Here is a 27,760-nt window from a genome sequence, read left to right on the forward strand (position 1 = left end):
TCTCTTTTATGCATTTTTAACTTCAGTCTTCATACGTTTTTTATAATTGTTTGTTACAGTGTCCCCATGCATTCTGAGCAGATGGAAGGGATTGTTCAATACTTTGTAGTTGAAATTCTCTGCCGTTACTCTGAGGTTCTGTTCTCTTCTTTCTATCTTTGCATTCAGATGTAATTTGCAGTGAAACAATCGGTAATCTCTCCATGTGTCAAACCAGTTAAGGATTGGTGCAGTCTTTAAGTACGTGTTTCTCGTTGACTAGAATATAGGTAATTTTACGCTTTATTCCATTGGTTCCATTCCATGTCTGTTTTCTATTTTGATTTTTCTTGAAGAATTCATGATGTAGACCAGCGGTGCGCAAACTGGGGGGCAGGAGATTTTTCCGGGGGTGGGCAGGGCGCGGGCGGTTGCAAAGGTCCAGCGCTCTTCCCCAAGGCTTTTAAATTAAATGCCGGGGGATCGCGCGAGGCTTCTGCAACAATAAAACTTACCGGGATTCAGACGCTGTGACGCGTCTCCATGGCAACGCAGCATCAAATGATGCCACGGGTCACTTGACCTGACGTCACATGACCCCGAAGCGTCATTTGATGCAGCTGCAAGGTAGGAGGGGGCGCAAGCTCCGAAGCAGGCCAGACAGGGGGGCGCAGCAGTAAAACTTTGCGCTCCCCTGATGTAGACTTTGTCACATTCTGCCAATTCTATCAATCTGTCTTCACATTCATTCCCATTGCCTTAACCATAAACATAGCGCGATCTGTTTAAAAACTGTATTCAAGTGGTTAAAAATATAACAATACACTTCTTCAGGCCTGAAGAAATCCTAAGGGAAGAAACGCGTAGAGTGAAGGTGATTCACAGCCAGCCCGCCAAACCGGAACTCCCGAAGTCTCACTGACGTCACATCCGCCCTGCTGGAACGCAGGAGTGAGACGCACGCCGAGAAGAGGGAAGGAAAAACTGCACTAAGACTCCGGAGGCGAGATGCATTGCATATCTAAATGCTTTTAAATAGCATACATCATGTGAGTGTATTGTTATATTTTTAACCACTTGAATACAGTTTTTAAACAGATCGCACTATGTTGGCTTTTCTGTGTTTAACTATTTAAGGAATACATTCCCACACCGAGGTTCCAGCCAGTTTATCATCACTGCAGACATATACCCAAAGATACCTTTACGTACACAGTATCATCCTCACACTTGTGAGTATAAATAACAGCAGACTTAAAGAAGAATACGCATTTATTTGTCACAATACTGCACCATCAGTTTTATTTTTTATATCTCCACATGTTTGCGCTTCCCTTTGATCACCACGTCGCCATATTCACCTGGGATTGAGAGAGCAGTCCTGCACTGGGTCACAGCAGCATTCAAGGATTTGTTTGTATCACTTATATCTATTCAATTTAAGGTTTATATGTTAATATTGGATTAACACGTGTTTAAAGCTTATAATAGAGCGCCAGTTTTGATATATCACGTTTTGCACCTGTTCTATAATATAAAGGATGTCCACTTTTGAGCTCAGCGAGGCCTTCATCTTTTCCTCTTGCTTCTCTAAGGCCAACAATATCCCATTTAATATTTGCAAGCTTGTCTTCCAGTTCTTGCAGTGCTGCTTCACTGGAGAGAGTTCGGCAGTTGTAGGAAGCCGGACGGAGGTTTGAATGGCAGCTTTTGTTAACCTCTGAGGATTCTTAGGACCTTCTGCCTTTATGCCTTCTTCCTGAACGCCTACAAAAACAGCGTGAAAAAAGGTCTGTCGATCAAACACTAAACCTCCTTAATTCTGAAGTGCTTCAATATTAAGGAGATTGAGTGCTCAATCGACTGGGATCTCTTCTACTCTCTCTTTGTATCCATACCATTATCCCTGTTGAGTACCATCTCTTTACAATAGACATTCAGAGTAAACTTTATGGGCAGAGCGAGAGTACCTCTGTCTAACTTCCTGAACGCTATCAAGCCCAGGGACAATCTGGCCTTCGGAGAATGAGGGCCATTGCTTTTTGTGTTTTCCATATTTGTGGGTTGAAGCCTTACTTGCCATGTTGGGCTCATTTGCAGGTTGGCAAGTACCTTTCCCACTTTAGTTGAGCATATTGTTCAAATGTTCATAATATGGTTGAATATGCCACTTTCCTGCCATGAGATAGTGTGTGTGTGTTTGTGTGTGTGTATAATATCCCCTCTCTTATTCACTTAGAGTGACTTATATATGTTAAGTCAGAGTCCCAAGTTCCAATCCCCGTTATGGTAAGTGCTGTCTCTCAGTAGCTGAGCACGTGGCCAAAGGTCAGAAAATCGGACATGACACCTGGCTATGAATAACCAAAACGTATTTATATCAAACCCCTATAACCACAGATATATAAACATAATTGTGATCATATACATACAATCATAAGACTTGTAAGGCGCTTCTCAGTTGTGTGCCAATGTCTATCAGGGTCCCCACGGGCCTGTGTGTAGGTGCCGGAACAACTTTGGAGCTTTTATAATCAGTACTATACTGTACCTGGCCTGTCTTTTCGCAAATACTTTGATACACTTGTCTTTAATGAGCATGCCATCTGTTTACTCACAACACCCTTAGTCTAGGAGGCTGCTGATCCGTTTTCAACTCTACTCAGGAATCCTGTCTGTTTCCTAGTCGCCAAGCTCCACTGAGATGTCCTCCTCAAGGCCTAGTTATCAGGTCGCGTCAGCTCTCTGAGACAGTGGCTGCTCTCTCCAGGGTCTCTCTAGCTCTGGTCTCCTCCTGCTCCTCTCCTCTGCATTTCCTACATCCACAAACCTCTGAACCTTTGCACTGATTGGCTGTAATGTCATGTCTCTTTCAGACTATAATTCCAAGAAGCCCCTGCAGCTGCCCTGGCACTGGCTCATTATCAGTAGCGCACACACCAGAGAGGAGCCAATCAGGGGGCCGCATGCATAGAATTATGCTATATAGGGGGTTACACCATATATTTGTAAATACCTTTTTCTGAGTAATTTGTTGGAAATCTATATACAGTATCAAGCCTTTGCAGATACAAGCTATTCTCTTTAAATGTATTATGGCAATCAGTGGTGTCATCGCAATAACTGTAATGTATAAATAAGAATAGGAAAGATTTTTCTAAGATAATCTTATGTTTTATACAGCAGTATACCAGTATCTCAACACAGATTCTATTTCAGTCACACTTTGAGGGTCATTCTCAAGGTCCCCAATGGTTGCACTCTTTCATGAGTATTTTATAATAGTTGCAACCCACAGCAAGATGTTTTATCCCTTTTATCTTCTTTAATAGTGCAGGGCTAGTAACACATCACACAACAATACTATAAAAGTGAAAGGGTTAAGCAGATAACAATACTGAGAATGCTCCTAGTCTCTCTCTCTTCTTTTCCCTAAACACACATCTACATACATGTTTTGCAAGTTTTAATACTTTAGAAAGGCCAAAATGAAAATTATTCATCTTTGTCACTCATGTTTTCAGACCATATACGTTTCAGCTTTTAAAGTGCCCACTTTAAAAGTGCCCATACTGTACAGATGTAGCAATACTTACGGTTTGTCTTGCAGAGGCAGCTCGCGGTCCCATTTTTGGTGTGGCTACACCATAGATGTTTAGCACCTCCAGAACTTTGTTCATCTTTTTGCTGAAACTATATCTTGCATTGATTGGTGTTTTCTATTGGCCGCTTCAGCTAGCCTGACCCGTTGGAGAAACAAGTTGCATCTTGGGTGCCTAAAGTTCAGTGGCCTATCTATCTATGCAATATATCGGTAAGAAGTAATATAATCTCACAGTGTGCCGATATGTAAGATGACTTATTTTCCCGGTATTACTTGATGCCGGCTTCTGTTGTCGGCGGTGCAGCTTTGACGCCGCCGCGCTGTGTAGTCTCTCACTGCCTCTCTTTCCCCGAGCCCTCCCTTTCTTCCTACTTCTGATTCGGAGGGAGGGGCAGGAGCTTTGGGCAGCATGGAGAGAAAGAACGTGTTTAGAGCACCTGGCTACAGTGAAAGGTAGGAACTCCTCATTTTCCTTCCCCCTCCCCGGGGCACTTAACCTTTCCATACCCCTCCATCCCCACCCTCTCTCTGGGGATCTCAACCCCTCCCTGTCCCTAACTTCCCCCTGGAACTCAAACCCATGTTAAAAATGAATAAAAAACTAAACATTTTAAGAATTGTCAAAAAAAATCAGTTTTTATATATTTTTTTTACATTTTCTTAATGAAAAGTGTTTTTAAATGGAGTACCTCAGGTGAGAGTGATAGGACAAGGGGTGGATGAATGAGGGGGATTTTAGGGTGATGGGAGCAGTGTAGGTGAATAAAGGTGAAGTGCCCAACATGGAAAGGGTTTGGAAATGAAGGGCCCTTTGTTCTAGTAAATCTAAAGAGAATATATTTCTTATTTAGATTTACTAGAACATTTGCAGACTTTTTTAAAAATCAAATATTTATTGCGATATTTATATCGTTATCGCAATAAATGTGTTTTTTGTCGTGGCAGGTTTTTTTTGTTCTCGCCCTCCCTAGGTCAGGGGTTCCCCTCAAATGAAGGTAGATAGCATAGAAAGAACATCCCGCCCATACATGAGCAGCACAGACCTTTGCTTTAAAATAACATCAGCATGGTTGAAATTTACATTTAAAAATGAATAAATGATACTCTATATTTTAAACGTATATCATAAATGAGGTTTGAGGCCATTGATGATCTCATCTGATTTTACTTATTGCAAACAGATTCTGTATCTTTGTGTTTGAAACAGCAAAATAGAAAACCTGAATGATTTGCTTTAAAGTTTAAATTCTTTGACACATGTTATATATTTGTATCACATGGTGGGAAACCGCAACCCTCAGTTAAGTTTTTGCATCCATTATATATCCCCTTCTCCAAAATATTGGTAAAGCTGAACATATATTAAATGATCAGCTTTTTTGCAGAGATATGCAGCAAACTTTTATGAATAGTTAAGTTGTGTCCTTTTTCCAAGTATTATTGTCTATTTGTGACAGTGAATGAACGTCACCAGTCATATACTTGGAAAACCTATGTTTAGGCTTGCAGTGCAGCAGTGACGAGGTTAAGTTGAGACGGGCTGCTTAATTAGTCTGACCCTAGCTGCATAATCAAGGTGTTAAAACCCCAGGCTGTACACGCATGCAAGAGAGCTGGTCAGGAGAGAGGTTTTGAAAGTACTGAGGAGATTGCTGCTATAAGGTCTGTTTGCAAAGTACATGTTTTATGAACTGTTGTGTCCTGCATGCTGAAGAGAAGCTGCTTTGTTTGCCATGCTGAAGTGAAACTGCTTTGTTTGCTATGCTGAAGAGAAGCTATTTTGTTTTGTCTGCTGAACAGAAGCTATTTTGTTTTGTGTGCTGTATGTTTTTTTAAGGCTAAATAAATAAGCCTTGTCAAGAGATCCCGCGTGTGTAGTTGCATGTACCCTGCAACACTATGTATGAAGAATTATGCTTCCTATGTTTTTATCATTTTGTACGCAGTTTCTGAAATGAAGGCATTTCACATTAAAATACTGTACAGGCAGTCCTCGGTTATCCGACACAATGCGTTACTCAAAATGGCGTTGTAAAGCGAAACGTTGTAAAGCGAAACACGTTTTCCCATAGGAACACTGTTTAAATGAAAGGTTCCGTTCCTGAAGGCATTTTTAACACTAAAATACACCAAATATTTTATGCAGGCAATAAGATATGCAGCACACACAAATTATATAGTGTATATACTGTATTATATATATATATATATATATATATATAATATAACATAATAAATAATATATTATATAGTATAATATATAATATAATATTATATAGTATAATATATATATATATATATATATATATATATACGCTCTTACGACGCTTTGCAACGTTGTTTATATGAATGTGTATATTATATACACACATACACAACGTTGCAAAGTGTCGTAAGAGCGTTGGATAAGCCATTTTGGCGTTGTAAAAATGAATATAGGTGTGCATTGCATAGCGTTGGATAAGCCATTAGTTGTAAAGTGAAGCGTTGTAAAACGAGGGCTGCCTGTACAGGCTACAGGGGTTCCCCGGATCTCCTTCGTTGTCCCTCAACATCTGGATACCCCTAGCCCTCTGGTTTCAGAAGGGCAAGCCCAAGGTGGCCCAGCTGTCCACTGGATAAACTGGGAAAACAATTTGGCTAATGGAAAAACGGACGTTGTGGCTTTCTATTGTCCCCGAACAGCGGGGGGATCACTCATCTGTAGTTCAGATATTAAAAATAGCAGCTAGAATTGCTGGTTTAAATGTAATGTCTTCACTCATTCTTTTTGGAGTTTTCCTGCTTAAAAAGAGGATCAATAAACTACTGTGGATGTAAGAAAATTAACCCACAGAATCGCGAACACAGTTTTACTGTATATTAATTTCTTTGTTGTAGGAATGCATCTGCATTCTACAATTTTCTTCTAAAATTGTAAAGCAATGAATACGTTTAATCTTCTGTTCTTACTGGATAAGAAAGATGTAGCAGAGAATGGAGGTGTAATTTGCCAGATCATGATGCAGAGTAAAGATCTTTACGTGGATCCTTTTCTTTTCTCTGTAAACAAATAGTAGGCCTATATAGATTGACAAAGAAAGAGATTGTGTATGTGGATATATTGAACCATCTGAAGGAGTAGCACAAAGCTTCATCTACTCTATGCTTCTAGCATCAAATCATAGAAGTTGAGTTTGTGTCCATCTTGATAGTAGCTATTTGTAGACATTCCCTACATAAATAAGTATATTCTTCTTTCAGAGATTTGAATGTTAGTTGTCACAACATGTACTGAAAATGAGATCCATAGGTTGATTGTGTGCTGAGTGAGAAAGTGTTTGTCTTTGTGACTTAATGAACCTTAGTTCTCCATTTGTATTCAAATACATCTCCCCTTCATCTTTACTCCTCGCTCGAGATCTAGGGCCATATTTACAGAGTGGTGCTATTCCATAAAACGCTTCCCAGCGCCAGAGGACACCTTACAGTTCATTCAAGTGAACAGTGCGGGATCAGCATTATCACGGCTTACAGAATAAGGCACATAGACTCAAATCATGGAGACTCAATTAGCAGCCATGCCTCTTGATGTACTGGTAACATCAAATGGGCAGCCTAAACGTTAATGGGAAGATTGACATTATTGTCAAATAAATGTTGCACATAGTGCATTGGAGCATCCCATGGCAGCTTTCATTTCAGTTACGTCAAAGGTACAAAATGTATTTATTCATAGCGTATTTCACTAAGAAAATGTCAGTACAATACAAATCTTCCTTCCAAGTATGCCCTGGCACGCGCACACACCACAAAACAATACAACTGATAGAATCCACTATTTATTTAGGGTATCTGAAATAAAGGCATTAGCATTCAGGTTTGTTTTATAGCCTAGATCAGAGGTTCCCAGCTCCAGTCCTCAAGGACCACTAACAGTCAAGGTTTTGATTGAACCGCTTGTACTCAAGCAGGGGTATACGTAAAACTGAACTGTTATTGGTCTTTGAGGACTAGAGTTTTGAACCTCTGACCTAGATCATTAATCCGGTTTCTAGAAAATGATCTTAAATTGAAATTACCCCGGTATAGCGCGATTTGTTACAACCCGAATCCGCTTATAACGCGATGCAAGCGTGGCTCTCAATTTTCGTATTTATGAATACTTTACAACACGATTATTGGTATCTTAAATACTTTATTGTACAATGCACACAATTGTACATTATTTCTAATGCAATCCACTTATAACGCGATGTGATTCTTTGGACCCCAAGCACAGCGTTTTAAGGGGGTTGAGCTGTACTTGGTTTTGTGGTAAGTAGCTAATCCCACCTATTGTACCAGTGTTTTTTGTGGTCGTTCACATACACATAGTACTACACTATGGAATATTATTGAAGATAAGAGCAGTAGTTGGCTAAATTGATAACGACTGTACTTCTTGATGAACATTATCTCTGGACTGCAGGGGTAAAAATATTTGCTTTTGCCGATTTTATTTATTTATTTCCTAACATAATAAAATGAAAAGTACAGTTTATTTTTATATTTTTCACTCATGATATTATATATGCAAATCTGCACATTTTATTCGTTATTTCTGAAAATAGTAGATGCTACAAAAAACATTTTCCCATAGTTATTTGTTAGTACAGACAATATTGATTGCACGTCTGTTTCATTGGCATACTATATGGCAGAGTTATTTCTCCTATATTAACAAGAAGACATGTAAAAGTGCATCAACTGTGCCTTTCCTGAACAGTTTTATGCACATTTTGATTGCCCTGTCTGTTTATTTACTATCCCCCTCTGCAATTCATTCTATATATAATCTGCCTTCGATTGTTATCTTGGTTTTTACGTCTGTGTTCAGCTCATGAAATAAAAATATCACTCGTGAGCACATTTACATGTCTGACAGGTCAGCAGCCCTGCTATTCCCCATTATCTATTAGCATACCGTGCTTCCACTGCAGTCTGGGATTCTGGGAAATGACATGCAAATGACCAATCGCAGTGAATGTCACCTTTTACTTCATGTGTTAAACTCATAGAATCTTTGTGAATCAGTATTGCTGACCTGAGGAAGAGAGAACTCTCTAAAGCTTGTCTTATAATACCTTTTTTATTTGGACTACCAATTGATATCACCCAATACTGAAGTACTCATTTTCTCTGCACTATCACAACTGGATTGACACAGGCTATTCTATTAAGTTTCTTTATTAAGAAAAACCATCAGCATATTTGCTGTAAAGTCTGTTCAGATTGGGTGATATAATAATATTAATCTCGCATAGTGCTACCAAAGAACATAGCATGTAAAACACTGGAATATCACAATAGAATAAAGACAAAATCTTACAGATGGAGCCCATCTAAATTGTAGACTATGATTTGAGCTTACTCCCGTTCACTTATATGTAAGCGAGAACAGATCTGTTTTGTATTGTGCATATACTTTTTAAAGCGGCAATCCAAGCAGGCGATTTGTTTTTCAATTTTTTCTTTTTAACATCGGATTAAAGCAGGGGGTCTTCAGAGCTGAACTCCGTTAATTTCAGATCCGCGGAACCCCTGCTTCCGGAGATACCTCTGCAGCGGCTTCCGATAGCCGCTCCGCTTGGCTAGCAGGGTTCACGTAATGGCGTTTCACAGCTCCCGCGCTCTACTGGCCAATAAGAAGCCGTGAAATCATCCAGTTCGGTTTCCTATTGCGCCACGTGATGCGGGAGATTGAACCTTTGCCGAGATACAGACACCCCCTTTGGACGTCTGTATCTCGGAAAGCATGGGGTTTCTGGAGCTGAAATGAATGGAATCCAGCTCCGGAGACCCCGTGCTTCAATCCCGTGTGCAAAAAATAATAATAATAATAATAATAATGTAAAAGTGCAGGAATTGCACCTTTTTAATACTCACCTTGGTACGCTTTTGTCTTCTTTTGTGTTGTAAGTTTCTGGTTGGGGAAGGATCTCCAGAAAAACACAAGCTGCAAAAGGTTTCTGAAAATGTCCTTCCTACACAAACTCCGCAGAGGTCTTTGGCGCTGAAGACAAAGTGTTGCAAGTTCTGTTAAAACAGTGGAACAGTACTGATGACGTTTCTTGACAACGTGACAAGTGAAATGTGTGGCATATCTAAAACAGACAGCAGATGTTGATAAAAGGTTTTGAATGCAAGTTCCAAAAACTTGAAAATGATTTGTGTATGATGCAGGCAAGGTTACAGCTGAATCCTGTGACCAGATGAACCACCATATGCATACAATCTTCAAACGAGTTTCGCAGAAATCCTAATGCTGACCTATCTGCACAAATATTTAGGATCAATATGAATTCACCCATTACTGTCCCTCCAGAAAATCTCCGATCCAAGAGGAAACCGTCACTCAGGCAGATTAACTATCCGGTGTTGTAACAAAGAAAATAACGGTGGTACAAAACAGGAATGGGCCTTATATTCCAAGAGTTAATGCCATATTCAGTAAGTTTATCGTACGACTGAATATTTCGCGAAAAATAAAACAAGCTATTAGATGATGGATTTTAGGAGAAATGTAGCACATATGTGAGATAATACTGTAGCTAGAAAGTGTTGCATTATGTGTGAAGCATTTCAACATTTATTTAATCTTTTTGTTTATAAAATATTTTATCAGGAAAAAAAAGATGCATTTAGAGTTACCTTTCGTTTTCAAATATATCCTAGATACAAAATAAAAATCCTTACCCCCATCCTCCAAATTATGGCACAGTGGTTTCAAAAGATATCTCTTGCCTTTGCTCACGATTGGACAATACATATCAAGGAGTTTAAGGTTTTACCACTATTACATGTATTACAAATTATTCTGTTCCATCCCAGTTAATTTGTCAATAATGCCTAACTTAAAGAGTTGTTATATAGCATTATAGGCAAAAGCTGTACAATTCCGGGCATTATTGAAATCTCTGCTCTCTGATTGATTGGTTAAAATTCCAAGCATTATTCATTCAGTAATGCCCGGAATTTTTGGCAGCTTGCCAAGTGTTTATTTCTAGCCAATCAGCTTTTCATTTGTCAGAACAGCTCTGAGACAGGGCAGGGGATTGGTCAGGATGCCTCCCCCTACCTCGGTACACAGAGCACAACACCGGACACAGTGAGAAGAGGGAGAGAGTGTATTTGTAGCTGCAAAGTAAGGCCTGGGACATGGTGCAGGGAGCGGCGCTGGGCAGCGCTGACGCTCATGCTCTCCTGCTCAAGCAGGAGATTTTTCTTGTCCCTGCATGAGCGTCAGCGAACGCGCTTGTGTGCCGGGTGGGAGGCTTTCGGGAGGCGGGCCTGGAGGCGGATTGGGAGGCGGGGCTAGCGCGTCGCGGCGCCGACGTCCCGGACTGCCATTGGCTTCTGGCAGTCACGTGACCGGCCCTGCACTTGCATGAGCGGTGTCGGGATCGCCTAGACCTCCTGCCTAGCCATAGCTTCCTTGTCCACTGGGTGTGCTGCTGCCTTCTGTTGGCTCTGGGTTCCTCTGTCTGTCTGTCTTCTTGTTGCTCCTGTCTCTGTCCTTATAGCTTGCTTCCTGTCTGTTGGTTTTGCCTTTGCTTCAAGTCAGACTCCCATGCACATGCCTGTCTTTGATCCTGATCTGTTTATGTACCTGTACCTGTATTATAGTCTGTTCACAGTAAAGGTCCTTGCTAGTAATCTGGCTTGTCCCTGTCTGTTCCTGCTCCCCGATCTCAGTCCTTGCTTCCTGTTCTTAGTTCCTGTCCCGCCCCGCCTGTCCTGTTCCAGTCTCCTCGTTGCCGACCTCTGCTTGTTACCTGACTTCACTACCTGCCGCCTGCCTCGGACCCCTGCTTGTTACCTGACTTCGCTACCTGCCGCCTGCCTCGGACCCCTGCTTGTTACCTGTCTTCGCTACCTGCCGCCTGCCTCGGACCCCTGCTTGTGACCCCTACTACGCTCGTGCTGTTCCGGCCACCGAGATCCTACCCGCCACAGGAGTCTTCCGTGACAAGCGGCAAAATTTAAGCTTGCCTGTCTCCTGCATTTCCACACGCCTCCGCACGCCTGCGGAAGCGCTGTCTAAAGCCGCGCTGATAGGGATAATGTTTCCCCTCAGCGCGCCTCATCACGGTCTTTTTGACCATGTCCGAGGCCTTAGTGTCTGTCTGCAGAGTTTGTTTGTAGCTGCAGTTTCTGTGTGTGTGTGTGTGTGTGTGTGTTGCAACAGTGTTCGTGTGTGTAGCTGCAGAGTTAGTGTGTAGCAGCTGCTTGTGTGTGTGTGTGGTGTTGTGTGTTTGTGGGTGCAGCTACAGAGTTTGTGTGTAGCAGCAGTGTGTGTGTCTGTGTGTGTACACAGAGGGGGTGGCAGTGTGGATAGAGATAGCTGGTGCTTTAATGTATTTACCATTTTATTTTAATTTTAAAAAAATCTATATAACTATACAAAAGTGTCTATTATTTATGAAAACAAGCCTACATTTAGCCTATAATAGTAACAATCCCCTCAGAACAGGGCATTACTGGCCAATAATGCCCTGGCTGGGTTAAAATCCCTTGGATTCGCCTCTGGCCTTCATCTCTTCCAGCCAGGGCATTATTGGCCATTAATGCCCTGTTCTGAGGGGATTATTACTTAATTATTCTCAGCCTTAATCATAGCACTGCTTCGTGATTATCAGATGAATATGATTTGGAAAACTTAGCATTTATATTTTAGCATTTTGATTTTTACGTCTCTGTTTCCAAAGCTATTTTTATTTTTAAAATCTAATGCTTCGTTCAGGGGATGTAAGCATTTGGAATATTAAGTGTCTGGGAGTCTAAAAGGAAGCCCATTCCAGTTTGAAGGTTACCATGGTATCCGGAGGAGCGCATATTATTTAAAGACCAGGACATGCTCAAGGCACAAAATATTAACATTGTATGAGTTAAACTCAGACTTTTAGTGGGTGGGAGATTACTGCTTTAATGTCACGTTAAAATGCCAACGCACCTTAGTGACTGTACCACAAGTGTGTGGGGGTCAGGTCTCCAGCTGCTTACAGCTTGCTTGTAAAATATATACTTTACCAATCTAAAAAAAACATCATAAAGGAAAGATGAGCCCCGGTTTGTACATTTGCAGAGAAAGCAAAAGTGCATCTTTGGTAATAGTTATATAGAACATTTTCTATTTTGTAAAGTAAATTAATAGTTCTCTATGGGATCTCTCTGACCTTGTCTACACAAGAGTTTAACTCAATGAAACATTAACTCTGGTAAAACTTTGCCCATAAAAAGACCAGTAGAAGAATGTATGTTTAAAAAAGTAATCGTAAAATAGATTGAAAGTGGTCTCAATGAGTCATTTTTTGTACAGTACTGTATGTTGGGGGGAGTCGATGTATGAGAAATGCTTTGCTTTGTAACCATAATGGCACATGGAAACTAATAGGCTTGGGGGGAAAAATTCTTAATTGTTGTTTCCAGTATTTTGGCTACATGATGAACATAAGGCTCTCCATGGATTTTATTAAAATTATATATTTTAACTTCTGTCATTTATATTTAATAACTTTGTGAATGAATAACATTTTAATATTTCCCAGTTCTGCAGCTCTATACTGTACATGTTGCATTTGTTCAGACTTACAATGCTGAATTAACCATGCTCCCTCAACCACATACTCTATGGGGCTTATTCTCTAAGGTGTGAGCACAGATGACATGCTATTACATGAAAAGTCCCATTTACTTTAATGAGGCTTTTCATGCAATAGCACATCATCTGCGCTATCACACCTTACAGAATAAGGGACTACTGTATGTGGCCTATCAGGAAGACTTTGGAAGTCTCTCCATTCATTTACAATACCTAATACTAACCAAAGAGAGCATAGTTTGAGAAGAAATGTTGTGTTTTAATATTGTTCTTTAAGTCATCTATATATTTTTTTTAAAGTATGTTGCTTTGGATTGTCTGTAAAAACTAGTTACTTAATGCCTTAAAGTCTCAAATGTTTGGGAAATTCATTGAATTAAAATTGAACTAATCTTGACATAAATATTGAGTGTACAGTGGCAAAAAAAGTTTGTGAACTCCTTAGGATTTTCATATATTTTAAAAATAAAATGTTATGAGATCTTAATCTAAGTCCTAATAATAGAGAAAGATAACCTGATCAAATAAATTACACAAAAACGTGATTCTTTTTCAACATTTATTTATCCACAAATGATTCTCGCATTTAATATCTATGTGTGAAAAGGTATGTGAACCTTTAGATTCAGTACCTGGTGGTACCCCCTTGACCAGCAATCGCTTCAACTAAGCATTTCCTGTACTACTGGTCAGTCTCTCAAATTGGTTTTGAGGAACAACATTTCGATGGAGTTTAGGTCCGGACTTTGACTAGGCCATTCTAAATGCGGCATTTCTTCTTCTGCAGCAATTCTTTTGTAGATCTGCTTGTTTGTTTAGAATCATTGTCTTGCTACATGACTCACTTTCGCCTCAACTTCATCTCATGGATGGATGCCCTGACATTCTCCTTTAGAATCTTCTGATACAATGCAGAATTCATGGTTGTGTCAATGATGGCAAGCCATCCAGATCCTGAGGCAGCACAGCAGCCCCAAACCATCACAATCCCACCACCATGCTTGACGGTTAGGATAAGGCTCTTCTGTTCGAACGCAGTGTTTGGTTTTCACCAAAACTAACATTTCTCATTGAGGGCAAAAAGTTCTACGTTTGACTCGTCTGTCCAGAAAACATTGTTCCAAAAAACTTCTCCCTCTGATTTCTCCATTTCCCCCTTTCCTCTCTCTGACCATCACCTCGTCTCATTTTCTCTCTCTCGCTTCTCCCCTTCTCCACCTACCCCTCGTTTCTGCAGAAACCTGCGCTCTATTAACCTGCCAGCTTTTGATTCCACTTTACGCTCCTCCCTCTCCTCTCTGTTCTGCTCCAGACCCTGACAACCTGGTCAGGAACTACAACTCTACCTTATCCTCCTCTCTTGATCTACATACCCTGCTTTCTCTCTGCCATCCTCGCACTTCTAACCCCAGACCGTGGATAAATTTCCACACGCGCATGCTATGTTCTTCCACTCGTTCGTCTAAACGCCTCTGGAGGAAATCTCACACTCTCGCAGACTTCCTTCACTACAAATTTTTGCTATCCTGTTTAAACTCTGCCCTCTCTCAGGCTAAACAAACCTACTTTTTTCACTTATCAACACACACAAGTCTTTCACACGCCAACTCTTCTCTGTCTTTGACTCTCTACTCAGACCACCCTCCGCTGCTTCTTCCTCCATCTCAGCTCAGGACTTTGCTAACTATTTTAAGGAAAACAGTGATAATGATAAATTAAACTAATAACACATATACAAGCGCTCAACCTATTAAAATAGTGATCCACTAGTGAAACTAATTAAGTGCAATAGTGATAAACAATATAACCAATAAGTACAGTGATTACAATAAAAATGAACATAAAAAATGTTTAAAAATAGATCACCACAAAATACAATAAATCAAGTATTATGGATGGCTGCCTCAGGACAAATAAACAAATCCATCCATAGGGACTTGTATGGGATACTGAAATGCAAGAGAACAAACAGTCCTTGGCGCACTAACTAATAAAATGAATACCAGTCACTGGTTGCAAAACAGTCCTTAGATTATGTTGATAATGTAGGTCCGTTCGCCACGAGAAACTTGCTGGAATTTCTCGAGTGTAAGTTAACTCTGTAGAGACAGACAAACAAAAAGACCATTGCGCAGTATCCTCTATAAAGGAGCTCATACACTCTGCAGCTAACTACTTACATTAAGTAAGTTGTAAAGGACATTGAAAGGTATCTTTATTTTGTACTGCAGGGCATGAGACTGGATAGCTGATGGCCACAGGTTCCTCTGTAATTCTATCGCCTCCACAGGTTCTCAGTCGCATTATCCATATAATGTAACAATAAAATACATAGTACGGTACCGAAACACAATTTATTAAAACAACTAAGATCACAAGAAATGCACTCACATGCTCTAGGATCTTACAGCGTGATTACAATGTGCCGTCCGCAAGCCTGAGTACCGGGAGCTATGTGCAGGTAGTGAGGCTGGATCCCCGTTTCTCTCCTCGCAACCGCGACTCGATACACGGGGTCTAACTCTGATGACTTCACCACTCTACCGTCACTCACTTTCTGGACTTGCTGGCTCACGTTGTACACGCACAATGTTAGCTCCACCCTACACGCGTTTCCTGACTCTTGATGTCACTTCGTCTGGGATATATATATATATATAAATACCTTACACTTGCGGTACAGACCAAAGTTTCTGAAGGTCTCTCTGCGATATCATCCTGGATGGCCCTCTGCCGACTAAAACTTAACATGGCAAAAACAGAGCTCCTCATATTTCCTCCCAAACCTGGCCCTACTACCACCTTCCACATTACTGTTGGAAGTACTATTATTCACCCAGTAGCCCAAGCACGCTGCCTAGGGGTCACACTCGACTCCTCTCACATTCTCCTCTCACATTCAAAACGTATCTAAAACCTGTCGCTTTTTCCTCTGAAATATTACAGAGATACGCCCTTTCTTTTTTTATTTTTTTTTCATCCGTTCGTCGTCGTTACTCCCAAACATATATATTTAAAATGATACCAATAAAGTTTATTTTATACACGTGAGGGGATTCTTTCTCTTTTAGTAAATACTTTACAGTCAATAACGCAATTTGATAATGATGGGAACAGGGGTGGGTTTTTATACATGAACTTCCATTCATCTGCATAGAAATGACTGCATTGTTAACTCTACATTACAGTGCTTCTGAGTATATCGACAGAGAGGAATATATTAAGGCATTTTGCCACAGTGAGGGCTTTGGAGGGAGTGTGGCAATGTGCACTTTATAATGCAATGTTTCAAACTCTGTCGCTGTTTCCTTTTTTCATTTCTTTTTTTAAACATAAAAAACTATCTGCAACGTTTACAGTTACATAGACGTCTGTAACCAAGAATATAGTTCAAATAGGGAGTAGTTAACTAACAAACTATTTATAGTTGACACAACTTCATGGATAAATGGAAAATAAAATTGTGTGCACCAAGGAACACTTTTTTTTTTCTATAGATTGATACATTAGCCATTTATGTTCTTATAAACAATGTTTTTATTTCAGTGAAGAACTACGGAAAGAGGCACGTCAGCTGAAACGAGAACTAATAGCAGCAAAGAAAAAGAAGGAAGAAGATTATGCAAAGCAATCTGAGAAGCCAGAAGAAGGTAAAGTTCTAGTTACTGTGTATTGAAAGTAATAGTAATAACCACAATTTTAACTTAATCTCTATACCATACAGTTTCCTAGTAAAATATGGAAAACAACGCATACATTTCAATTTTAGTAATATAAATTGATGCTAGAAAATTATATCTTAGCCCACCTAGTCTGCCTGTTTTTTTCTCCAAAGCCAATTTAAAACTTTAAACTTTTCAGTGCCCTTTTGATGTTCCTGGTACGGCAAGGGGCCAGCACATCAAGGGCCTTTGTGCCGTACCAGGTACATCATGAAGATTGTCCTGTAGAGCAGGGGTGCGCAAAGTTTTGATCCTGCGCCCACCCTGCCTTCTCACCTTCCGGCTCCCCCCCCCCCCCCCCTCTTGCAAGGCTCCGGCATCAAATGACGCCATGGGGTCATGTGACGTCATGTTGCCATGACCCTGCGGCGTCATTTGTCGCCGGTTACCATGACGATGCGTTGCCGAAGATCAGTTAGGAGGAGGTGCAGAGGCCTCACGCGGTCCCCCCGGCACTTAATTTAAGTGCCTCGGGGGAGAGCGCGGGACCTCTGTAGCTGCCGCATATCCCCCTGGAAATTCTCCTGCTCCCCCCCTTGGGGATGCGACCCCCGGCTGCAGAGCTCCCACAGCTGCATGGTACTCTGCTTCAGTGCAGGGGGGGGTGGGGTTGAGGCTATGGAAGCGATCTTACATCATGTGTGATGGCTGATACAAACTATAGCAACAATCTGATGGCTGAGGACAGATTTTCTTCCCTATAAGCATGCTCCACATGGTATGCTGTAGTAGCCCTTTTAAATGTAAAGGGGGCACACAATGAGCAGTGGTACTGAACCTTCTGATCGCTGCTATATACTCTACGTCATTGAAGAGACATGTTTTTACACCAGCAATCAATGGGTGGCAACCATGGTAGGCAATTCAGGGGCTCCTGGGCTTGTGGTCACTGCTATGGCCAGTCACAGTTGTCAGATGGCCCTTATACTGCATCCCTAGTTTTATCATGTCACAGATTAGGACATACGCCATCTGACCACTGTAATTGGCCATAGCAGCAATGTGATGGTCCAGATGGTCCTCGATTGAGGAGAGCGGTAGAGATCTACTATATATTTCAGAATGTTTCTCTGTGTCTCATTATGCACACCCAAACAATAAGACCTAGAACAGGGGTGTGCAAACATTTTTCTTTGATCCCCCCTGTTTGTTCCTCCATTACCTTTTCTTTGACGACGTCACAAAGGTGACCGTCACTGCGCTCCCGTGAGCGCGAAAATGTAAAATTTTGCTAAGACTTACGCGTAAGCGAGCCCCTGCTAAAGCCGCTCTCATTGCGGCTGCAGGGGCTCACTGCCGAGCAGCAGCGCGCCTCAGCACGGGTCAGCGCATAAGCGCTGACCATGCCCGAGGCCTTAGAGAGCGTAGAATGGTCGAGATCCGTAAGCCGTGATCGGGGAGTAGAGAGCGTAGATGTCCAATAAACAAGCCGTGCTCCAGGGGAACGAGAAGAGACAGGTCAGGTACAAGCAGGGTCACAACAGGAATTCAGCATAACGGGTACTCAGGCTGCAAATGAGCACGGTGCATAGAAAGGTCTATGCTCAGCAATAACCAGAGGGCTGAATGAGGCTATATACAGAGGAGCACCAATCGGGGATAGAAGGGAGGAGTGGCTCAGACGTAGGTAGACCAGTGATAGGCTGAGGCAGAGTGTAGCTCAGGTGGAGCCGACCTGAGATTAGTGAATGCGTTAGTGTAGGTGCTTGTCCCTTTTAAAGGTGCACCCGCGACGGAAGAGTAACGCGCTGAAATGCGTGCGCGGACGGTACCCGGCGCATGTCCCTGGAAGGAAGGGGCGGCGCGCCGAGGGGACGGGAGCCGGTGGAGGAGCGGAGGATGCGGCCGTACGGGCCGCCATGGGGGCAAGACTGTGCCAGTAAGCTGGGAGGCGCGTGGGCCGGAGATGCGATCCTAACAGTAACATCATAATACACATAGTATTACGGCTGGTGGCCGATAATATAGCATATAGCTATAAAGTTTAAACAGACAGAGAGGAAGCCAGTTGCTACGTGAGCAGAAAGTACGAATGCTGGAGAAGGAGAGATGCAGAAAGAAATGGGGATATAATGTATTAAAGGAAAGTAATTGGAATGATAGATGGTGGAGGGAGGAGAGGAGTGAGAGGGGTGGAGTAAAGGAAGGAGGAGGGAGAGACCCGTGCGAACCCGGGTACTTTAGCTAGTTGTATATATTTTCCTTGCACAAAATACTTTGTTACAATACTAGTACATTGCTTGCACTATCCTGTATTGTCAGATTTTAAATGTAGATTGTAAGCTTTATAATTCGTTTATTGTGATACTACACAGACCAAATGAAAAGATGTAGAACATAAATCAGTTAGCTTTGACATTTGCATTTTTTTTATATCTTTGATATATTCTATTCCATATATGTTCATTTAGCTTGAATTTTCTATATCTTTTATTTAATTATAACATTTAGTATTCCTGTCAATGATTGGACTAAGCTTCATGCAAAATTTCTTGTTTGTGCACACTTGTGAGAAAAATATGAAGAGCACTGTTTTTAGGAAAGATTCCTGACCACAAATTTCTGTGATGAAAGACGTGTTACACTCGTAAATTCCTTAGGGTTTGTAAGTTTAGAAAATATATACTTGTGTGTGTTTTTTTTTACTGATTTGAGGCCTGGATTTGCCAAAAACAGTATGTAAACCTATGCATATCTAGTATCTGTTTACTCAGGGTTACACAGCGCAATAACATTGGGGATTGCCACTGCCAAACCAATTGCTTCCATAGTCAACTCTATTCTGTCTGCAGGCCATATCCCTAAGACCTGGAAAACTACCAGAGTTGTCTCAATCTTCAAAAGTGGGGACAAAAACACTGTCTCAAACTACAGGCCAATCCCTCTTCTCCCAATACTATCCAAAATCATGGAAAATGTGTTCACTCCCAATTAAGCAATTTACTATACCAAGACAAATTTCCCTAGCCAATTCTAATCTGGCATTTGCCCCAAACACTCCACGGTAACTACCCTGCTAAAAGTGTGGAATGGAACTGGGACAACTCACTGGTGCAATATTCCTAGATTTTGCAAAGGCTTTTGATACTGTTGATCATGTCATCTTGCTTAACACACTCTGGTGCTCTGGAATAGGGAAGCATACTTTAAACTGGTTTCATTCCTACCTATCAGGTAGAGCCCAACATGTGTCTATCTATCTCAGGCTCTAACCCCAACCCCCTGGATATCACCTGTGGTGTCCCGCAAGGCTCTGTTCTGGGGCCCCTACTCTTCTCAGTGTTCATAAATGATCTTCCTACAGCGTGTAAGGGAGCTTCAATACACATGCATGCAGATGACACAATCTTATAAGCACACAGTCCTAGCCTCTCCGATCTTGAACACATACTTCAATCTGACTTTTTGAGACTTGAAAATTGAATTTCCCAAAAGAAACTGTTTTAAAACACTGACAAGACTGTAACAGTGGTATTTGGGACCCAGGCTACATTTTTAAAGCTTCCAATGAGTGAGCTACAGATCAGAACCAACGCTAATACCACCCTAACTCCTGTTACTAGTTTTAAATACTTGGGCATATGATTTGACTCCCATTTAACATTTGGGATGCACATTGATACCCTGACATCCAAAACCTATGCCAAACTGGGTATACAGTACATTATAGGAACAAATCCTCCCTTAGTCTGCTGGTCAGAAAGTGTATGGCACAGCAGATGCTAATGCCAATTATCGACTATGGGGACATATTATACGGCTCGGCACCCCAAACCCACCTTAGCAAACTTGATACCCTCTACAATTCAATATGCCGTTTTGTTCTCCAATGCAACTACAACACACATCACTGTGAAATGCACAAAGTACTAGATTGGTCATCACTTGAGTCTAGGCGCAAAGTTCATCTTTCCTTTCTTGCTTTCAAATACTTTCTGGGCAAGCTACCCCTCTATCTAAACAAGTACATCACCCCTACGACATGCAGCACTTATCATCTGAGATCTGACTCCAAAAGACTGTTCGTGGTCCCATGGTTTAGCAAAGTATCCGACCGCTCCTCCTTGGTAAAACATTTTATAAATAAATACATTTAGTACTCCTTTCCTTGTCAATGAGCTTGGATGAGAAATTGTGATGCAAAATTGAGAGTTGCTATAACATTAATGGAAGATTATGAAGATCACTGTTTTCAGCAAAGGTTCCTGGCCAGACATTTGATGAAAGGCCTCCTAGCCATGTCTAAATTCCTTGGGGTGTATACTTTCAGAAAATATATACTCTTCTGGCAGTATTTACAGTGGCGAGAAAAAGCTTGTGAACCCTAATAATAATTACGGAAAATCCATAGTTTTTCCATGATAACCTTCTGTTACGCCGGTGCTGCCCGCAGACCAGACCCGTTCCTTTCACTGAGGTGAGGAACGTATAGAAGCACGCACCCGCAGCAAAGGGAGCGTGTCCGGAGTGTGGTGATTTTGGCGTTGCCAGGCCAGGTGTATTTAGCTAGCAATACTTGCCGGTACCGGTGTAGAAATGCCGTTGTCGTTGCCGTTAGCCAAAGTCTGGGATTGGAGAATTCCGGAAGGTCGTTTGTCCAAGCAGGGGTCTAGAGCCAGAGAGAGACGTCCGTCAAGCCAAGTCGTAACCTGAGAGAATGAGAGAGAAAACGCCAGAGTAGTAATCCAAGTGAAAACTATGTCGAGCAATGAGTAAGAGGAAGAACTGGCATTATAAAGTGTGACTGGCCAATCAAAGGTGGGGGCAGGCCTGGAGGACTGCGTGGAGCTATCCTGGATAGGTCCCCTTGATTGGCAGGCAGGTGAGGACTCTTGTCTTGGTAGGAGGTCCTCTTAGTGTGCTGGGGGCGGGTCTTCACTGCAAGAGCAGTGAATACATTAACCTCACCCGGCGCGCGCTGTTCAGGCGCGCGGCTGGAGAACACGGCGGCCGCATGCGGGACTGCAGACCCCGCGGGCATCCGAGGACGCAGAGCACGGCGGGGAACCCCCAGGACCGCCGAAGGTGAGTGACGCCAGCGAGAGGCGCGCGCCACGGTAGCGGGAGTAACCGCAGGAGAAGGAAGACCAGGGCGCGGATGCCGCGATCCCTGAATCCTCACACCTTCTTGCATCTAAAAAGCGGGTACAGCTGCCGTCAGGATATGAATCAGGGAGTCCACACGCTATAGATCTAAAAGTTTATGTTTAATGAGTGCATGACAGCACAAAACAAACTGCTACAAGGAACTTCTTGACGCGTTTCGTCTCGTTGGAGACTTTGCATTCTTGCATCTAAAGCAGTTTTTTCTTAAATATCCAACAGGGTTTATATAAACCAATTCCATGTCTTTTGAATCAAAATTATGTATTAATTAGACAAGCATTGAGTAATTGAGAGTCAGGGTATGTGGAAAAGTAAGTGAAACCCTGGTTTTATCAGCTAAACTAAAGGGGACAATTAGAATCAGGGTTTAAATAATTAAGTAGATCTTCAGAGGTGTTTTAGGGAGGCCATGCCATATATAAAGATCAAAAACTTGGTAAGTTTGGTCTTCACCATACACAGGTGTGTGGAAACACGTCATGCCAAGATCAAAACAAATCTCTAAGGACCTCAGAAAAGCAGTTATTAATGTTCATCAGTGTAGAAAGGGTTACAAAATAATTTCTAAGGATATATGGCTCCACCAATCCACTGTCAGACACATTGTCTACAAATGGAGAAAGTTCAAGACCAGATGTCACTCTACCCAGGAGCAGTAGTCCTACCAATATCTCTCCAAGAACAAACCGACAAATCATCGAGGAAGTCCCAAAGAACCCCAGAATAACATCCAGGGATCTGCAGACCACTCTCGCCTTGAATAATGTGAGTGTTCATGACTCAACTATCAGAAAAAGACTGAACAAGAATGGTAGTCATGGAAGGATAGCAAGGAGGAAACCACTGCTCTCTAAAAAGAACATTGTTGCCTGTGTAAAATTTGCCAAAGATCACATAGATGATCAACAAGTCTTCTGGAACAATGTTCTCTGGAAAGATGAATCAAAGGTAGAACTTTATGACCTCAATGAGAAATGTTATGTTTGGGGATAACCAATACTGTGTTTAGACAGAAGAACCTTATCCCAACCGTCAATCATGGTGGTGGGAGTATGATGGTTTGGGTCTACTTTGCTGCTTCAGAACCTGGTTGGCTTGCCATCAATGACACAACCATGAATTCTGCATTGTGTCAAATGGTTCTAGAGGATAATGTCAGGCCATCCGTCCGTGAGCTGAAGCTGATTTGAAAGTGGGTAATGCGGCAAGACAATGATCCTAAACATTCAAGCAGATCTACAAAAGAATGGCTGGAGAAGAAGAAATTCCACGTTTTAGAATTTTCTAGTCAAAGTCCTGACCTAAACCCAATTGAAATGTTGCAGCAGGACCTGAAGCGAGCTGTCCATGCAAGGACGCCCTCAAATATCACTGAGTTGAAGACGTTCTTTAAGGAGGAATGGGCCAAAATTCTTCAAAAACGATGTGAGAAACTGACTAGTAGTTACAGGAAATGCTCAGTTGAAGTCATTACTGCTTGTGAGTGTGCCACCAGGTATTGAATCTAAAGGATCACATAATTTTTCACAGATGAATATTGAATGTTGAATCAAATGTGCATAAATAAATGCTGAAAAAGTATTATGTTTTTGTGTAATTTATTTGATCAGGTTTATCAATTCTTAGAACTTAGATTGAGATCTAATAACATTTTAGGTTTGAAATATGGGAAAATCCTAAGGGGTCCACAAACTTTTTCTCGCCACTGTATGTGCTAGGGGGATTATTTGTCTGGTCAATTATGGGTGCGTGCGCCTTTTGCACTTATCCTTGAAAAATTGAGATACTGTATGACGAGTCCAGCTAAATACATGCCTGTATTCGCCAAACAAAGAACGCAAACCTATACCTTTCTCTTGAAGAGCTCCGCTGATAAAGGTATCTGTCAAGTCTCACCAGTGATCTGTAACAGTTTGCATTTATTTTTCCTTCTACTTCCTATTTGTCATTGTTTTCAACTATTTTTCTTTTGTTAAGGGTGTACACTTCTCGAGTTGTTTATTTGACCCTGAGTTTATTTGGTCTAAACCCATATTTTGCTCTTGTCCTTAATGAATTATAGTAGTAATTATGATGCAATCTAGAGGTGTAAGCCTCTAAACGAAATATACTCGATACCTACAGTTTTTTAAACTTGTTATCAAATTACATTCTCCAGCTTTCATGAACTACCCCAGGCAACACGGATGGACTGAGTAATTCTGATAATGGTGTTGCCAGCACCACTCCAAGTTGCTTTAAAGTCCTTCTATGTATCTCGTGTGACTATGCTGACTTATGTTCACATCCTTCAATACATCTATGTTCCTTGTTAGTGTCAATCTTCTGTACAAAATATTAGACAAGATTTGTCTTCATTTAGTCAATGCTCAATTTGTCTAGCAAACTTTGTTATTTAGGCTACATATTTAGCCAACGTTATTACAACCCGTGGTGTGTTTCCATGGGCAAAATAGCACTGTAGCCTGGCCCCCTTCTCATGCATGGCCGCTTCTCCCGCTGATGTGTTATACTTGTCCCGCTGTAGCACACCATGGGTTGCAACAATGGTGGTTGCATCTGTAACTCTACTTTCCTTACGAAAATAATTTTCAAAGTGTCTACTGTTTTGTCTAGTCCTTTGAACATAACCCTTCTGTTATTCTTGGCTTCCTTTTCTTGTGCAGTTTAATTCAACATAACCCTTTGAGGCCAAGCAGATAAATTTAAAGGCTGATGTCTGGAAAAGTTCCTCAAGAGCAGCTGCCCTTTAGCACCAAACCAGAATTCACTGTACAAAGGGTTAACTGCTAAGGATTCACTGCTCCAGTTTTCAACCCTACCCTGTGCAAGTTTTATTGCTGGGTGCTTCAGGACTGGAATCTTGCAGCAGAATAAAACACCACCCTTTCAGTTTATTTGCTTTGCCCCAAAGGAGGTAGTCTTTGATGCTATCCCAAAGAGCTGTTCTCTGCTACCTTTTGCTATCATTCCTGCACTGCACCTGCCAACATACTGGACTGGAAACAAAAAAAGCTAGATTTAACATAATGACTTGAGCTCCCTCTCCGCTTTGAACTACTATTGCCTTGCTCTCCAATGTTTACTTATGCTCTCTCACTATAACTTTTGCCTCTGTCTGACTCCCACTCTACTGTATTTCTCCCAAATTCTCCCACTTCATATCCCATTCTTTACTGAACTCTCCATGTTGCTGCCATCACTTCTATCTACTTCTTGCCTCTCTCCACAGCCGCATCCTACTTTTTCTTTCTCTCCTTACTACTACTTTCACTGCAGTGACATACCTCCTAATCCTGGGCCTGTACATATAACAATCAAAATGTCTTGCACCCTACTCCAACGTCTAACAAAGTGTAAGTTTCACCACTCAATGCCAACCCCCTCATCCACTATTATACAAATTTCACCACGCGTTTCACCAATCTATATTTTATTCATTTCCCTCTCTCAAGCTCCTACAGATCAGGCTTACACACTCAGACACCACCTCCCCTGCTGCACTCTCCTATAGTGACTTTTCCTTTAGCTACACCGACAGACAAGGTGGCAGAAAAGGTATCTTTCTCCATGCTCAACAGTTTCAATCATATCCCCCTTCCCCCTCTCTTATTCTCATCTTTTGAAGTTAACACTGTCCATTTCTTTGCTCCTCTCTCCCTTTGTATTGCTGTCATTTGTCGCTCCACCTAACCAACCTCTCAATTTCTTAATAAGTTTGCTTGGCTTCCTCTCTTCTAACAGACTCTCATCCTGGAAGACTTTTTAATATTCCCATTGACACCCCCAATGCCTCTGCTGCTTCACAGCTGCTCTCTGTAACCTCCTCCTTTGGCCTTTCAAAGGACTACCTCTCCTATTCACTCTATTTTTTTTGTTCCCTCTGCTGCTCAGTCTTTAACTTTTCAAATTCTAACAATCTCTGATCACCACATCCTAACTTTGACACACTATCTCCTGCACCTGCACCCTCAACCACACCTAACGCCATACGCACTTGTAGATACGTGCTTTAGACCCCCTCCAATTTTCAACGTCATTAAAACCTGTCCTCATTCCCATCTCTACCCTTTCCTGTCTGACATGGCAACCTCTCTGCACAACAGTAGACTTTCATCAGACCTATCACACAACATGAAGGAGAAACAGGTGCGCAAATCACATCAGGACATGGAAAGAAAGTAGAAACACAAAATAGTGCAATATTGTCAACCCCAACAAATGATTTCAATGTTGAAAGCTCTATAAAATTGAGTGAATCAGTGATTACTAAGTGACCCTTGTTGATGACATCCATAGTGGAAGACGACTTCATTCAGCCCAGTGCATGCTGTGACGCCGCGGAGCAGATGCTGTTGCTGTGAACATCATTGTCTGACCATATGACCCAGGGTGGTCTAAATGCTCACAAACAAAGGCACTTATGTAAGTGGAATACTTTGTGTTTTTAATATTAAAAACAGTACTATACTATTTTTCCTTTTCCTTTTAAGTTTTCCTTTTCCTTTTAAGTATATGGATTTCCCCCCCTCTCTATGGATCTGGAGTACTTATCTGGAGACAAAAGTTGGTAACTTCTAATAACCACACCGCTTTTATATCACGTTGCACACGTGAGTGCAAATTTTATAGAGCTTTCAACATTGAAATCATTTGTTGGGGTTGACAATATTGCACTATTTTGTGTTTCTACTTTCTTTCCATGTCCTGATGTGATTTGCGCACCTGTTTCTCCTTCGTTTGCTGATTGAATTTGATTTGAATTCTACGTCGGGAGCTGCACTCATTAAGGATAGTATACCATCTGTGTTATTTGATTTATAAGTAATGTTATTTGCGCTTGTTTATCTCTTCACTATCACATGACATACCTACAATTTAAGCTCAGCTTAACCCGCTAACGCCAAAAGTGTCTAGCATTGCTGAACATAATTTTGAGGAATAGTACAAAGCAGATTTCTTCTAGTACAAAGCCGTACTACTATTCTACAACACTACCCTTTCCATGCAATCTACTTATCTTCTCTCATATCTACTACAGTCTTCTAACTCTTAATGTCAATTCACAACTTTAACTCCCTACTCTGCCCAACTACACCAGCATCCCCTTCTGCCTTCGTGACCAGATGCAGGTGCCACCCTTTGCACACCCAAATCCACTCTTAGCTCTTTTTCCCCGGTGACTAAGGAGGCGGTCTCCACGTACCTGTTATCCTCTCCTCGTACAACCTGCCTGCTTTGCTCCCTCTTTGCCACACTAACTTCTACCTTAACTAACCTCTTTAACTTTTCTCTCACCACCAACACATTCCGATCTTCTTTTAAACATTTTAAGCATTTCACCTATTCTAAAGGAACCTTCTCTTACCAACCCTCATCATTCACTGTTGAACTCTCTGTAAACTGGCTGCCATACTCAGAATTTTATCAGGTAGTGTTAGGAAATTGGGTATGCTGTGACGTGGCTGCAGGCTTCTAATGCTTTGACCAAAGGGTTTAACTAAATGACCCTTACTCACGAGAATATCAGCACTGAAGTATTGCAGTATGTATTTTGTCACATTGGATGTAGTGTTGGGCATTTCTGTCTTTTGTAATATATAAATGCAGACAGTTTAATCAAAAAGGAATAAAACAAAGTGTGATACATTAGCACCTACTATACTCCATGATGCCGAAAGATTGATATATAAAAGTACCGGTGTTATTGATATAAAACCTCTCTTA

The 27,760-nt window shown here is 41.5% G+C and overlaps 1 protein-coding gene across 4 annotated transcripts in view; it reads left to right on the forward strand.

Moving 5' to 3' along the window:
• The window catches only part of CWC27 (CWC27 spliceosome associated cyclophilin), a 254,437-nt gene that overhangs the window by 86,368 nt on the left and 140,309 nt on the right, over nt 1-27,760 (forward strand). For 3 of the 4 annotated variants that reach the window (XM_075589964.1, XM_075589973.1, XM_075589957.1), the window contains exon 11: nt 16,752-16,855. In XM_075589964.1, coding sequence (XP_075446079.1) covers nt 16,752-16,855 — 104 coding nt within the window. Of the gene's footprint in view, nt 1-813; nt 933-16,751; nt 16,856-27,760 lie in introns of those variants that run through there. The other variant, XM_075589982.1, reaches the window with a different exon arrangement.

Source organism: Ascaphus truei, chromosome 1, assembly GCF_040206685.1.
Source record: "Ascaphus truei isolate aAscTru1 chromosome 1, aAscTru1.hap1, whole genome shotgun sequence".
Lineage (NCBI taxonomy): Eukaryota > Metazoa > Chordata > Amphibia > Anura > Ascaphidae > Ascaphus > Ascaphus truei.